The sequence below is a fragment of the Pleurodeles waltl genome, chromosome 6 (genome assembly GCF_031143425.1).
Source record: "Pleurodeles waltl isolate 20211129_DDA chromosome 6, aPleWal1.hap1.20221129, whole genome shotgun sequence".
In the NCBI taxonomy this organism is placed as follows: Eukaryota; Metazoa; Chordata; class Amphibia; order Caudata; family Salamandridae; genus Pleurodeles; species Pleurodeles waltl.
Window position 1 is genome coordinate 434,516,752 of NC_090445.1, and position 16,872 is coordinate 434,533,623.

A 16,872-nucleotide genomic window follows, 5' to 3' on the forward strand; every position below is an offset into this window, starting at 1 on the left:
TTCAAGAACTCATGCAATACAGATCGTGCAAAATGGCCATCCCTCCTAACCTCTGAGTCCAAGCAATAATGCTTTGCGAAGGTGTAGAGGGACGCCCAAGTTGCTGCCTTGCAAATATCCAACACAGGAACCCCCCTTGCCAGGGCCGAAGTAGCAGACTTAGCCCTGGTGGAATGGGCTCAGATACTCTCAGGGGAAACTTTCTTTGCCAACGAGTAGCAAATCTTGATACAAAGAATGACCCACCTGGAGACTGATCTTTTATGGACTGATCTGCCCTTCCTCTGTCCAATATACCCCACGAACAGCTGGTCCTCCAGGTGAAAGACTTTCGTCCTCTCAATATAAAAACGAAGAGCCCTTTTAGGGTCCAAACGGTGAAGCCTCTCTTCCTCCTTCGAGGGGTGAGGAGGAGGGTAGAAAGATGGCAGGGTAATGGTTTGCCCTATATGAAAAGGAGTGACAACTTTTGGTAGGAAAGTCACCCTGGTTTTCAGCACCACTTTATCTAGAAAAAAACGAGGTAAAGGGAGGTTTAACAGAAAGAGCTTGAAGCTCACCAACCCGGCTAGCCGAGGTTATAGCTACCAGGAAAACCGTTTTAAGAACTAGAAACCTTAGCGGGCATGGGTTAGAATGGTGACCCCATTAAAAAAGTTAAAAAGAGATTCAGATCCCACTGAGGCATATGAAAAGGAGTATGAGGAAACCTATTATTCAAACCTCTTAAGAACCTAATAACAATAGGTGATTCAAACAAAGAGGGCTGAGCCGGGAGACAAAGAAAGGCTGACAGTGCCGCCAAATAGCACTTAACAGTAGTAACTGCACAGCCCTTCTGTGCTAAATCTAAAGCAAATAACAGAACATTGGACAGATGGGCCTTCAAAGGATCAATTTGCTTCGCTCCACACCAAGCCACGAATTTTGCCCACCTACCGATATAAACGGTCTTAGTGGAGTGTCGCCTATCCGATAGAATAACATCCACTACATCCAGTGGGAGAGAAAAAGAACTCAGGTTGCCCCGTTCAATCTCCAGGCATGTAGGTGCAGACTCTGGAGGTGGGGGTGTAGAACCTGCCCCTGCGACTGCGAGAGGAGGTCTGCCCTGAGAGGGAGACGGAGCGGAGGGCACAGCAAGAGTTGGAGAAGGTCCGTGTACCACACCCTTCTTGGCCAATCCGGGGCTATTAAAATGACTTGAGCCCGATTTTGGCGAATCTTCCTCAGAACCCGAGGAATCAAGGGTATGGGGAAAATGCGTAAAGCAACTGGTTGCACCAAGAGATCTGAAACGCATCCCCCAAAGCTCCTTGCACCGGATACTGGAGGCTGTAGAATGACAGGCTGTGCGTGTTCTCCCGAGTGGCAAACAGATCTATCCCTGGAAAAGGATCAGATCCGGATGGAGACGCCACTCGTGATCGGCCAAAAAATGTCCACTAAGAGTTTCCGCATGTACGTTGAGCACTCCGGCCAGATGATTCACTACCAAGCAAATCCGATGGTCCCGAAGCCAGGACCAGAGTCGCAGAGCTTCCCTGCAGAGAAGATACAACCCTACTCCTCCCTGCTTGTTTATATACCACATCGCGGTAGTGTTGTCTGTCAGTCCCTGAACTGACTGACCACAAAGGGATGGGAGAAAGGCCTTGAGAGCCAGACGTATCGCCCGCAATTCTAACAGATTGATATGAAAAGTCTGTTGCACTGGAGACCAAAGACCTTTGATCTCCAGGTCCCCTCAGATGAGCTCCCCACCCCAGAGTGGAAGCATCCATCATGATCATGGCCACCGGAGGCGGCAGTGAAAACAGGCTTCCTTGAGAAAGGTTACAATCCACAGCCTACATCGTAGATCCGCTGGTGCATCTCTGGAGATCGTTATCAACTCCTCGAGATCCCCTATGTTTTGAAACCACTGCTTGCGGAGGGACTATTGGCGAGCCCTCATGTGCCAACGTGCATGAGTGACCAACAGAATGTAAGAAGCAAACAGACCGAGCAGGCGTAAGACCTTGAGGACTGGAACAACCGCTCAATTTTGAAACATTGGAATCAACGCCTGGATGTCCTGAATCCGCTGGGGCGGAGGATAGGCCCGATTCAATGTAGTATCCAATACTGCCCCTATGAACAGGAGGCGCTGAACGGGCTCCAGGTGAGACTTGGGTACATTTATCGTAAAACCCAGACTGAACAACAACTGAGTTGTCATCTGCAAGTGATGCAACATAAGCTCTGGAGACTTGGCTTTGATCAACCAATCGCCCAGGTAAGGGAATACCGATATCCCCTTCCTTCTGAGACTTGCTGCCACCACTGCCATCACCTTCATGAAGACTCGAGGTGCTGAAGTAAGACCAAATGGAAGGACCGCAAAATGGTAGTGTTGCGGCCCCACCACAAACTGGAGATACTTCCTGTGCAACTTGAGTATAGGGATATGAAAGTAAGCATCCTGCAAGTCGACAGACACCATCCAATCTTCTTTGATCAATGCCAGAAGTACCTGTGCCAGAGTCAGCATCTTGAATTTTTCCAGTTTGAGGAACCAATTCAAAATCCTCAGGTCTAGGATTGGTCTCAAACGACCGTCCTTCTTGGGGATCGGAAGATATCTTGAATAACAACCATGACTGCTTTCCTGCTCCGGAACCAACTCCACCACACCTTTTGACAACATGATCTGAACCTCCTGCTGCAACAACGGAAGATGGTCTTCCGAACAAAACGAGGGACGGGGAGGGATGAGAGGGGGAAACTCCTGAAAAGGGAGAGCATATCCTTTCCTCACAATGTTCAGAACCCAGGAGTCCGATGTAATTAGCTCCCACTCGTGGAGAAAAAGACATAATCTTCCCTCTACAGGAGAAGCGTGGTCGAAAATGGGGAGAAAACTATGGCTGCTTCCCTTGTTGTTGCCTTCTAGAGGAAGAGGATGATACAGGGTGCTGCTGGGTGGCCCCTCTTGTCCAACCCCCCCCCCCAGACCTGTAAAGGATCAATATGGGAGGCTGGCAGGCTGTTGGACCGTGGACTGGGGTCTCCCACAGTAAACTGCTCCACGTCCAAACCCCCCTAATCTCCGAAAGGACCTGAAAGGGGTAGCAGAGGAGGCTTGCAGATCCAAAGACTTCGCTGTGGCCCTACTGTCTTTAAAGCGCTCTAGGGCAGTCAGCTTTATCAACAAAACGTTTTTCCTCAAAGGGCAAGTCCAATAGAGCAATCAGCACATAAGAGGAAAAACCAGAGGACCTCAACAATGCGTGCCTCCTGGTAGCAATAGAGGTACCCATTGCCCTGGCCACCGAGTCTGTGAAATCGAGGCCAGACTGGATTATCTGTTTTGTTGCAGCCTGAACATCCGATAGGAGTTCAATGAATTGTCCCTGCACCTCCTGAGGCAGGTCAGGAACCATAGCCCTAGCCGAATCCATCAGGGCGTGGACGTATCTACAAAGAACACAGGTAGCATTCGCCACCTTGAAAGCCATACTGCAAGAAGAGAAAGTTTTCTTTGCCGACTGCTCCATCCTTTTGGATTTCCTGTCCGACGGAATCACAGGGAAGGAGCCTGGTGCATACCATGTGAAACAAGAGGCCTGAACAACCAGACTCTCCGGGGTAGGATGTTTTGATAAGAACCCCGGATCTCCAGGCGCCACCCTGTACCTCCTTGCCACAGACCTATTGACAGCAGGTGACGACACAGGCTTCCTCCATAGCTCTAAGATGGGCTCCGTAAGAGCATCATTAAACGGAAGCAATGGTTCCGCCAAAGCTGAAGAAGGGTGTAGGACCTTCGTCAGAATGTTAGTTTTGATCTCTGCATCAGGCAACGGAAGATCCCCAAAATTCGCCGCCTTCCTAATTACAGTACGGAAGGAGACCGCCTCCTCTGTGAACTCCCCTGGCGAAGAAAGGTCCCATTCCGGGAAAGTGTCAAGTCTACTGGCTGAATCCAGCCCTTGATATTCTCCCAAGGACTCCACAATCTCCCCTTCTTCTAACAACTGCCACTGGTACTCTTCCTCTTCCAAAGGTCTCAAGGCCTTCAGCCTGGCCTCTAACCTCGGCGTTGACATACAATTTGCCGACCTCAATGGCACTGGCTTTAAAACTTGCAAGGCGTGGAACAGGAGAGGAAGGCTGGCTTCGGTCTAATCCAATATCGGGAGCGGATCCCAACGGCGCCATCGACACATGAGGCTCCATCATCGGAACCGCAGGACCTCGAGGCCACGTCATCGGCGCCAAACCGGCACCCTCAGCCAGATAGAAGGGCATAAACGATGCCGCCTTGTAAGGAGCCGGGGAGCCCAATGAAAATGCTAACAGACCCGTTGGATCAGCAGGGGCCATAGCATGAAACATCAAAAACATGGCATTTAAAAATGCCGCCAGATCCGTTCCCGGAACTGAGAAGGCAGGATACTGCTGATCTCTATGTTGCACCTGCGTTTGCTGAACATCCGAATCTTGTGCAGCAGGTGAAAATCGAGGACTCTCTGGAGGTGCAACTACCTCGAAGACAGACAGCGCCGGAGAAGCCCGAGGGCTCTGAGGTTGTGGAGTCACAGTCGGACTAACCTCCTACGTCACACGGTGCAGCCGAGATGGAGACCTTGATCTTGAATGGCTCCGAGCCGAACGACGCCGAGAGTCATGACAACGTCGCTTCTTGTGTCTCTTTGACGACGTATGGGAAGAGGTCCTGTGATGACTTTTATGCCCCTTCTTCGCCTTGTCCAAAAAGAGTTTGGCCTCTCTCTCTTTCAGAGCCTTAGGATTCATGCTCTGGCAGGATCGACGTCATGTTCGGAACTCAGACACCAAAGGCAATCATCATGAGGGTCAGTAACCGACATGTGACCCCCGCACTCACGACATGGCTTAAATCCCAACTTCCAAGGAGATATTGTAACTAGAAATCGGATTGTAACTAGTAACAAAATGGAACACCTTCAACAGTAGTGAGAGCTAAGAGAAAACCGTTAAAGTCGAAGGCAAGGAAAAAAGAGAACTGACGTCAGTACGCCGGCGAGGACCTCTTATTGGCACAGTGACGTCAGACGGAGTCGCATGGAACTGTGCAATTGTGACGTCCTCGTCGACGTGGAGAGCTGGGAAGAACATTTTCCGTCAGATGCTGGCACATGGGAGAATTCATAAGGTGAGGATTCCACAGGTAGTTGTATCCATCAGAACAAAGACTTTACATAGTCACAAATACTGTAATGGTTTAAATAAGTACTTGTGGATTATTGGAGTATCCCCTCCAGAAATTAGCCTGCCATCCACTTTGTAAAACTACCACAGTTAATTAGCACATGAATGTATCCTATAGAAAAAGCATACATATATCCCCAGTCCTAGGTGAAACAGGCTATGGGATCATGCAGGAACTATGAACCATCTAATGGGCACTGGTCACAGAGTTCTCCTGTGGGAACGTGTCACGTCTTCTGTTGGCACAAACAACCACCATGCCCTGCCATGCACGAAAAGATTATCATTATTTAATGTAAAAGAGCTTGCGTCCCTGAATTGGGAGCAATGCATAATCACAAATCACTCTATCGCCAGAACCTTTTCAGAGACAAGATTTCACCATAGTTGAATTTTCAGAAATAACAATGGAAATATTATTTCCAAAAAGCAAAACTAAGATACTTCTAGCTTATTTGACTAAGATGCTTTCTCAATGCCAGCCACCACCCTGTAGCCACAGTCAATATGCCTTAAACAACAACAACATAGAAGACCTACTCAACAACTGGTGATGTTAAACATGCTCTTCATCAGCAAAATATTGGAAAGGTATATCACAAAACAATTACAACTTCACCTAGGAACCAACAACATCCTCGACGAGTGAATCAGATTTTGCACAAAGGAAAGGAACCTAAACCAACCAGATGGATACAAGACTAGACTTGCTTGCAGAGTTAAAATATTACGGAAACACTTCTGACATCAATGTGGAACAGCAGGTAGTTTAAAGCACAATAGAACGTACCACTTTGTCACATAAAATAAACAATAAAAGTGGTATTAAAGGCACACTCAGAACATAGATAATACTGATCTGCTTTAACAGGAGTCAACAGAAGGCATACTGGACAATATCAAAGATGGAATATATGCACAGTCACCCATCTATTAGCATGGTGGGCACAGTGGACAGAATCAACATGACACCTCAACAAATATATTGTCCATTTTCTTTATTACTTCTCTTGTTTCCCCATGATTTTTGTAAACCTTAATTACATGAACTGCTATGGAAGAACAGGCATCCCAAAGTTTGGCTTAAAAATGCAAAAACAAAATAATAAGAGGGGAACTGACTTCTGGATCCCCTATGATGACTTGAAAAGTATTATTAGCACAAGAACTCAAGCGATCCAAATGGAAACCATCTTCCAATTGTGAAGGGTCACCTTGGCTCCTTTAATGTGTAAAGTCCAGGAAGTGTGTTTTCCTTGCCTTTACATATTTAGGGTCCTGGCGGTGATGTTACTTAGTAAGCTTACCTTCAGAACTGAACGTATTTAATTCCCATTTAATCCACAAGGGATGATCAGTTGTCACAAAAGGGGTGTTAAAAACATACCATTTTAAAACAAAAAACAGTTAACACCTTGCAAAGTACGACTTCGGATCCCTGCACAGCAGTGTGAGGGGGGGTGCATCCAACTAAACAGAACACACTTCCTTTTTTTACTGCATTTGCCCAAATTCTGTAAAGAGACGCTACTTCATGAATGCCTCCATCAACTTTGAGTAGACTTACCTCAGCCACCTCAGGGGCTGCATGGATCAGATGCCAGACATAACCATTAAGCTCCTCTTTTCTCCGCTCTGCTGCTGCTTCTCCTCGCGATCGGCCAATAACAAACCTGCTGGGGAAGCTAGACAAAGAAATGCAGGAAATAAAAGAGAATGAAAAAGCGGAAACAACTGCTAGAACACTGAAAACTTTTATCTTCTATTTCCCCCTCTTCAGACCTTTAGACCTCTGTACTCCTATTTTTACTGAGTCTGTGGGTTCTTGTACTTCTGCACAATCCCCTTAGTGTTATATCCTTTCTGCCCTACCCACCTACCATCCCTTGGTCTTATCTGCCCTTTTTGTCAACCCCCATCCTCCACACCTGCCCCTATATCTTCCCCCACTCTTCTACTGCTTTATATTTAGACCTAAGCATCGAGTTTGATAACACACTTCACTCCTGCATGTTCTCATTTTCATTTTTAGCATCCTGTAATTTTGAGCTTTGTTCTTCCAATTCAGAAGGACGTTTTTCAGCCCTAGGCTAGCTATAGACCCGCAAGCGTCACTGAAAAGTTCCCGAACATGCTAGGATCCTGACTTAGTTTAGTAGTAAAAACTACAGTTGCCTTTACAGGATCCTAGCATGCCATCACAGATTTATTTCTGTCACTGGATGACCAACACTGCCATAATATAGGTCAATCATTTCTTTCTACTGTGAAACTGCCTCCTCTCCCCAATGTTTTAGAGGATTAACAGATTACTTATTTTTCATTACTTGTGGTTCCATTTTAGACTAATAACTTAATTTTTCCTCACTTATCATGAAAATGCCTCTCTTGAGGCTCAGCTTGCTGTATTGTATTCAGAACATTGCTTGTGGGTTGTTATATTTTAGCTTCATTGTTATTCATGGGAAGGTCTGGGTTTTGACAGTGAAGCTGCAAAGAGACCTACTGATCACACCATACACATTATCTGGTTTGTGCCCACCCCTTTCAATAATGGGCATTCTTTTACCAGAAAATTTCAGGCAATGATTTGAGACTTTGTCAATTAAGTCTTGGCTCAGTGTTCTACAGCAGTTGATCTTAACCTTTTGGATTTCTATCAACCCCCGCTTAATCACTGCTGGAACCCGGGGTCACCCACTGAGTCACTGCTGGCAGCCATGGACCCTAGCCTAAGCATTTTCGATGATTTGAACCAGAAAACAATACACACAAAAATACAGAAATAAACATTCAAACAAATACACAAACTATGAAATTGCTAAACCGTTGTGGACCCCTCCCCGAAAAGCAGGCTTTGCTGACTCCCATGAGTTCACAGACCACACGTTAAGAACCAATGTTCTAGAGCATTAAAGTACTAGAGTGTCTAAAGCTGTATCCTTCAACCACCACTCAAGTACTTGCACTGAGCTGCAAGGGGGACTTCCTCACAACTATCATTCTCTCTATCTGCTGCCTATCTCCCTGGCCTCTCACTCTAATGTGCTAATACTAAGTGTTAGCACCTTATCCCCAAACCTATTGGCTTTGCCAAAGGCTGTTTTCATGTCTTTTTTCAATCACAGTCTGGAAGAAATGGAGAAGATCAAGTTACTTACCGTCAGTAACACTCTTTCTGTGGATCTCTATCTAACCGCAGCTTCTGCACCTTCTAAATTCCCTGACACGCCAGACTGGATATGGAAAATTTACAACAATCTCCCCTAAGAGTCAACAGACAACTCCGCTGTGGCCTCATCCCAACTCCGGAAGAGACAGCTCTGATCAGTGTATAGGTACCACCTATACATGCTGACTTCTGTTAACAACACAGTATTTCGCGCTGTCAGACACAGCGCATCATTAGCAGATTGAGCACCATGGCAATGTGTAGAAGCTAACATGGAACCTAATTATCACCTAAAAGTCGACTCCATAGAACAAGGATTACGGAAGGTGAAGAGGACAAAATGTTTTTTTACTTGTAATCCTAATTCTCTCTCATGGGAATCTCCCCTGAAATCATAAGCACTGAATAGTTTGGTTCTCATGCAGAATCCAAGGGCACTTCTTTGAAAGAAAGTGTAGATTTAAGTCCAACACTTTAAGAGTAGATCTTTGCCTTACTTTGGGAAGGCCAAATTTGAGCATATACTCTTTTAAAATCATTCTGCAGCCTATAGAGTAGGCTACATTGGCATACTTACTTTAAATTATGTTTAAAAAGGCAAAAATTATTGTAACTGGCTAGGACAAATTTATAGAAAATAGATAATTTTTCCTTATATCTCTCATCCACAAACCTTTTTAAAGGAAATGGGGAAAAGGAATAGGGCAATGTTGGCACACAGGCTTCAGCTATGCATATATGAAAAGTGAAATTGACACTGCACCTTTAAGGGCCTACATCCCTCCAGTATCCCATAATGTTGGCAGTTACCTCAGTTCCTTTTTACAGAGTAGTAGAGAGGACTACTGAAAGAATGTATATTAATTATCTTTGTCCTTTATACCAGAGAGGAGGAAGGGTTGCTCATGATTTCAATGGAGATTATCCAAAGAGAGAAGTAGAATGACAGGTAAGAAACCATTTCTTCTTCTCCATTGATAATTATATGCAATTTTACAGAGTATCAAGCTCATCCCTAAAACGGCAGTGGAGGAGGAAAAGTTGGCCAAACAAAGTAACTAAGCAAACAGATTCCTTAAGGAAACGTCCCCTACTTGATCATCGGTTTTACTATCTCAATCGAGACAATAGTGTCTCATGAAGGTGTGAACAGTCCTCCATGTGGCTGCCTTACAGATTTCCACAATAGGAATATTCTTCATTAAAGCAGCAGTTGCAGATTTACCGGTGGAATGGGCTGTTCTTGTACCATCTAAGGTTTTGATTGCACAACAGAAAGCAAGAAACTACCCATATGGACATAGATTGTTTAGATGAAGTACGTAACATGCCATAATTCACAATCAATTGTTTAGCATTTCGTATATATGTTTATTTTTGTCTAGATAAAATGTTAAGACTCTTCTTAAATCTAAAGTGGGAGCGGTCTTTCTGCTGGAATGGAAAGGTTTTGAAAAAATGTTGGTAAATTAATTGTTGATTAACATGAATGTCCAAAACTACTTCAGATAAAAAAAAAAAATTTTAAAAAAAAAGAAATCGGACTACTTCTCATGACTACTTTAGTGCTATGAAATACTGTGTATGGTTCATGAAAGCATAAAGTTTGAATCTCGCTCACCCTGCATGCTGATGCAATAGCCACAAAAAAAGTGACTTTCCAAGACAAGTGTTGTAATGAGGCTTTATAGATGGGTTTGAATGGAGAACCCATGAAACATTAAAGCACAATGTCTTAACTCCCAGGAGGGAGATGGTCAACATAGTGGGCGAAAAATGTTTTAATGCCTTCCAAGAAGTCCTTTACAACTGTGACCTTGGAAAAAAGAGGTCTGTGTAGGAAATATTCCATAGTGAGTAATGGCTGCTAAATGGACTCTATAGAAAAGAAATTGTAAACCAGAGTTGGCCAAATGAAGCAAGTATGGTAGAAAAGCTTACTGTGTGGAGTAAGAGGCTTGTTTGGATGGACATTTAGCCTCTTTCAGAATTTCCACACAGTCTTGTGGAAGGCTCAAGTATCCATATTGTACTAGCTGAAGAGCCAGGCTGCCAAACTAAAAGATGGAAGGGTGGGATGAACTATTTGGCCTCAAAACTTGATGAGAAGGTCCTGTCTGCATGGCATACTTCCATGTGGTCATTCAGACATGTACAGCAGATCTGTGGCCCCACTGTCAGAGCCACTCCAGAGCTATCAAAAGAATTCTGGCACTCAAGCATGATCACTGCCGGAATCAGGGGTTTTGGTGGGAAGGCAGAGAAATATGCCCGACCAGCCAATCCACACAGCATTCCCGTTTGTCCCTGGTTGGTAAACCTGGAGGCAGAGACTTGCCATTTTTTGTTCTCTGCGGTTCCAAAGACATCTATATGAGGAAAATCCCAGACGCAGACGACATCATGAACGACCTACTTGTGATTGTCTTAAATCGACCTTTTGAGGGAGTTTGCTTGAGTGTTCTGGATGGCTGGGATATGGGATCCCTAGGTTTCTGGCTAGCAACCACTTCCATATTGTTTGGGGTTTCAGTAAGAAGGATCAGGACCTTGTTCCTCCTTGTTTATTCAGATGGTACATTGATGTTGTGTTGTCCATCTGAATAAGTTAGCCCATCGTGAAAGAGGGTTTAAAGTATTTCAGGGCCAAGTGAACAACTCTGAGTTCCAATAGGCTGATGTGTTATGTCATTTTATTCGTGGACCACATTCCCTGTATCTGATGGTGATCCATATGTGCACCCCAACCTGAATGGGAGCATCGGTCATTATTGTTGTGACAGGACGTCCTGAGAAAAAAACATTCGGAAGAGGAGATTTTTAGATTGACACCACCATTTGAGAGACTTCTTTGCTTTGACGGAAAGGGTGATCATGTCTTCCCAATCATCCGAATAGACAAGTTACTTATCTTATTTGCAGACTTCTCACTTCTTGAATGCCCAAGAGGCCAGACTGGATGAAGAAACTTTAATTCCAAACCCAGAGCCCCCACTTACATGCCTGTAGATAGAGAGAAGGAATTCAGGTTTCCCCTCTCAATCACCTGAAGTGGTGGACATCATTCTGTCCTAGATGCCTTTCCACCAAATTGGTGTATTCTAGCTGATAGTCTAGCTTTTAAAAATGGTGTGCTGACAAATCCGTAGATCCCAGCAAAGCCCATTTATCTAATATCCTTTCTTTTGCCCTCCACGTAGCCCAATAGGGCTGTTCAGTTAGAACTGTAAGTTAACTTGTCGGTCTTTGCTACCCTTACCAGATCAATCATTGTAGTTTTAACCCCTAGTCATTTTACAATTTCAACAGGATCATACGTATCATCTTACTCCCTTTATCATGCCTCAATGAGACCTTAATTTGGTCCTCACATTTTTTTGTGTGTGCTTCTTTCAGCCCTTTCATAGTTGCCCATTAAGGTTGCAGTCCTTTGAAACACTTTTTCTGATTGTCATTACATCAGCAAAAAGTGTCAGTGAATTACAGGCCCTGAGTGTAAAATAAACCTTAACTACCTTCTTTGCAGACTAACTGGTATAATGGACTGTGACTGCCTTCTATCCTAAAGTGGTTACTCCCTTCCACTTCATTTAGGTTACTCCATCACCCTTTCCATATTCTATGCTCTTCCTCACCCTACAAAGGAAGAAGAAAGACTACACAGACTTAACCACAAAATGGTGGTCAGCCTCCATATTGACAGAACCAGACAATTCAGACTCAATGATCAATTCTTCATGGAATATACAGGAAAAATGAACGGAAAAGTGCTTCACAAATGGAACATCTCAAGAGAGATCATTCTGTGAATCAACGTCTTCTATTCAATGACACAAAAGGAGGTGCTTGAAGGTATTCATGCTCATTCTACTAGAGCTAAATCCTCTGTTCCTGCCTTGGCTACAGCAGTTATATGCAAAGCAGAACCCTGGTCCGCACTTCACATGTTTGCAAAACACTACTGTTTGGATTAGAAAGATGATCACTTTGATCGCTCAGTTCTGCAGGACGTCTTGGTTTAGTCACCCATTCTCCCACCTCAGTGTGTGTTACTGCTTGGGGACTCTACAAAAGGGAAGAAATATGTAGGTAAATGTATCCATCAGAAGAACAAGTTACTTACCTTTGGTAATGCTTTTTCTGGTGGAGACAAAGTCAGACCAACCCTCCTCTTTGTAGCAAGGCTCTTGTATGCCAAGAGTCCACTTCATTTTTGATTATTGCTACTCAAATATATAGTTATATATATACACATATTTACTGAAATAACAATAAATATATTCCATACATGTAACAATAATACTCAATTGATAATATTGAGAACTGCACCTATTGTCAGCACACTGACAGGGGCTCTTTAAGGCTCCAGTGTTGTCACGTGATACTGTGTGCAGAGCAGGGTTAGAAACAACAGCTCTTATCAGCAAGAGAGAGCTATCGTAGAAATGTTTCCCAACACAGTCTGGCGCTTGAGATATTCAAACGGTGAGGAATCTGCAGGTAGATGTAGCCATCAAAAACAGGCTCCACTGATCTCTCACATCTTTCTCTGGCTGATTTGAGGTCGAAAGGAAGTACTTTTTTATTAGTGGTGTTTTTTTCTGACCACAAATCTCAGGAATGTGTGTTGCTTTTTGGCTACGAATATGAAAGTGCACATCTTGAAAGTCTATGGAACATAGTCTGTCACACTGATAGATTTGAGGATACATTTGGCATAATGTTAAGATTCAGAATACCTACCTCTGTATACATTTGTTTATGACTTTCAGATCTAGGATGGGTCTGAATTCATCCTTTGGACCTTTCTTTTTCACCAAAAGGTAATGGGAATAAATGCTCTTCCTTATTTGGAGAAGAGCTACAGACTCTACTGCTTGCTTTTGCAGAAGAATATTTACTTCATTTTGCTTCATTTCCAGATGCTGAGTGGATAATTTTAGGGTAATAGCTGGTGGAGGATTGATTAATCTAGCCATTCTATTCAATATTCAGTACCCATGTATCTTTCGTAATGGAACTCTACTCTTCCAAGTATTTGGAAATACTTCCCCCTACAGGAGTGGATAATAGAAGCAGGGGAAGTAGAAGCTCATTGATGTGAACCCGCAGGGGTGGTTCCTGCCCCAGCCATTCTGTGAGCACCTCTTCCTTTTGGTTGTTGCCTTTACTGTTGTTGGAAGGGCCTGTCTTGTTGCTTTGGTGGCCTTTGGGACACAGAGTTGAACCCTCTGAGGGTAATAGCAATGTTCATAAGGCCTGTAAAAATGTTTCTTCTGCTTCCTACATGTTTCTAATCCAACAGCTTTTAGGGTCTCCATCTTGATTTCCATCTGAGCCATCTTGTCATCTGTATGACTTCCAAATAAAGTCGTGCCAGAAAAGGGTAGGTTGATAATCCTCTGTTGAGAGTCCTGTGTGTGAGCTGTCAATCGAACCAAAGAAAGTTTTAAGACGAATCTGTGGCAATAACCATGGGCTGCTAATAAAGAATCAGTAGCAACACGGATTACTTGTTAGATACTATCATGCCCCCATTCATGATTTCAGCCAAGACCTCTCTGATCTCTTGGAAGATTGTACGCAACTTGCTGAAGAAAGTCCAATAAAGACCGGTCATATCTGCCAAGAAGGGCAGTCACATTTGTGGATTTGATGTTTGTATCTGCAGTACTACATACTTTACACCCACAGAATCAAGTTTCCTACTCTCCTTGTCTGGTGGAACTGTTGACAAATGATTAGTACAGTGTGCTTTCTTTGCAGCCAACTCCACTACAGAATCAGGAGGAGGGTCTGAATGCAGAAATGACAGGTCCTCTTCAAGTGGTCTGACTTTTTTTGGCACATAGATAGTGCTGCCTCTGCTGAAGCTGGTGTAAGGAAACAAAAGTTTCGAAGCTGGTTTCATTAAGTCTGGAACTATTGATAGGAGTAGTCTTGATGATGCATATTGGTAAAGAGATTTAAAAAAAATCACCAATGTTATGGTTGAAGGAGCTTGTAATGGAATGTCTAGTTTTGATGTTCCTCATATAAGAACTTATTTCAATATATAGATATAGTCGATTGGCAAGGCTCTTGTTAGAAGAGAGTCAGTCAAAGGCGGAGAAAGCCTCTTTTTATCCAACGATGTCCATGTTGGAAAAGGAAAGCATCCTGGATCTGGACCTGTCTCTAAGCATAGATGAATGCCTTGAAAAAGAAGGCTTGTCAAGAGTGACATCTAGAAGTCGCCTTTGACCTGAAACACGATCCGGACCTTGGTTGAGGATACTTGAATCTCCTTGGTGTTACCGGTGAGATTATTGGGCAGTGAGCTCCCAGAAGATACTGCAGTCTGAGGAGGAGGCAGAGATGAAGGACGTGAAGCAGTAGTTGGAGAGCTTGTGGTTGACAGAGAAGGTTGTGGAGAATCTGGCGATGATGGTGGATGTGTTTCTGAATCTGAACTTATTGGTAGTCTTCTCACCTTCTTATTATTTTTCTGTATATTCTGTATGTCTTAATGTTGAATGGCCTCTCAATGTTAAATGTCTCCTATGTTTCGACATCATGGTTTCCCCCCAACATCGACCTTCTGTGTCTCAACGCTGAATGACGTCTCCTCTTCGACAGCGAGCATGTTGCCACTGTGCCTTGCCTCAATGTCATAGTTCTCAACGTCAAACGGGAAGGTCGTCTTTTTCGGAGCTTCTACTTTTTTTGGATCTCCCCATCATGAAGTCCTGAGACAGTAGTGGCAGAGCCCTAATAGAGGACTAACTCTCTCCTCACTCATGTGACGTCACACCTTCTGATAGTGTATCTTGCTATCTTTGTCGTTCCTGCCTTTCATTAAGGCAAATCTTCTCCCTGCCCTTCAAGGTATGGCTGGAAAAGGCCAATCTGTGTTGACGTTGGGCTGTAATAGGGCTGTCTGGAGGGAGGAGCATACACAGATCTAAAGACATTGCGTGATGCTGAATGTATTCCAGTCGACAAACATTTTTAGTGGAAAAAAAGCCAAAAGAATCTGGGCTCAGTGCTCCAAGATCCTGCCACAAAGAGCCAGAAAAAAAGACTAGAGGTAAATGTAATCTACTGGGCATGATAGAATACTGGAGGGCTATGATCCCTTAAAGGTGCAGTTTCAGTTTTCATATATGAATATCTGCAGCCTGTGTGTCTACATTACTCTATACATTTTCCCCATTTTCTTAATTAAAGTTATTAGTTAATACAGCCTATCTTATAGGCCGCAAAACGCTTTTAAAAGATATGTTGAAATAAGGTGAAGATCTACATTTAAGAAGATCTCTTTTAAAGCAGTGGTTCAGGATCCCACAGTTGGGTAGAACTATGCAGTGCTTATGATGCTCAGTAAAGATCCCACAAGTGAGAACCTGGCGTCAGAGTATACTACAGAAAGAGTGTTAATGAAGGTAAGTAACTTGTTCTGAGGGATACGTTTCACCAAAAACTTTCTCACCTTTTGAACCAAAGTGCTACCTTTCAAAGGTGGTGGTCTGAGAAGGGGACTTTACACATGGAACTCCTGCAGGACCAGGCAGGCAGAAGAACCCTCCCTGGAGACCTGAGGGTGGATGCAGTAGTGCCTGGTGAAGGTGTGGACGGACGCTCATGTAGCAGCATGGCACATGTGAACACTGCAATTCAATGCCCCCAGATGAAGCTGTAGTGGCAGCTTTGGCTCTGTGGAATGAGCCCAAAGACCGTCAGGAGGCCCCTTCTTGGCCAAGGAATAGCATCTCTGGATAAAAATAATCTATCTAGAAAGAGTCCACTTTTAGACAGTCTCATACCAAGACATCAATGGAGATCTAGCTGAACATGGTTTGGATCTGGAACCAGCATCTCTGAAGATGTGGTTGGCTCCAAATAAGCTACAACAAGCACCGCCTTTGGCAAAGGAGAGGAGACACTGCCTAAGGCTTACTGGGGTAAGCTATGGAAGGCTCCATCATCAGATGTTTGACTGGGGTCCTGAAGACCTGCTGTGGAGTCAAAGAGGCCCAGGAAAATCGGAGCACATCAACTTCACCTGGAGAACAGAGTGAGAGTCTGACAACTGGTGTGGAGTCCATCCTTTTGAGTACTGACAAGCGAGATCTCCTTGGTGCAACGAAAAAAGCACTGACTTGCACTGAGACTTGTCTTCCAACATCTTGGACTTGCTCAAAGACAGAGACCTGAACCAGGCCTTGGAACAGGAATGGGTGTGAGACTTGGAGCTCGACCAGCCTTAGTTCTTGTTGATAGTGACAAAGGCGCTGGATCTGCATCGTGTTTGGGAAAGACAGGGAACTGGAGTCTCAGGTCTGCATATGGCTCATGCCATCACTTTTGGAGGCAGGTCACTCAGTGGAGCAACTGCTGTAAAGTTTCCAGATATAGGGGCTCATTACGGACCCGGCGGTTCAGACCGCCATGCCGGCGGTGGAAAAGACAGCCACTGGCATGGC

The 16,872-nt window shown here is 44.2% G+C and overlaps 1 protein-coding gene across 1 annotated transcript in view; it reads right to left on the minus strand.

Moving 5' to 3' along the window:
- PIK3C2B (phosphatidylinositol-4-phosphate 3-kinase catalytic subunit type 2 beta) overlaps positions 1–16,872 on the minus strand; it is a 304,990-nt gene that overhangs the window by 16,575 nt on the left and 271,543 nt on the right. The window contains exon 29 of the mRNA XM_069238510.1: positions 6,803–6,920. Within this exon, the coding sequence (XP_069094611.1) occupies positions 6,803–6,920 (118 nt within the window). The remainder of the gene's footprint in view (positions 1–6,802; positions 6,921–16,872) is intronic.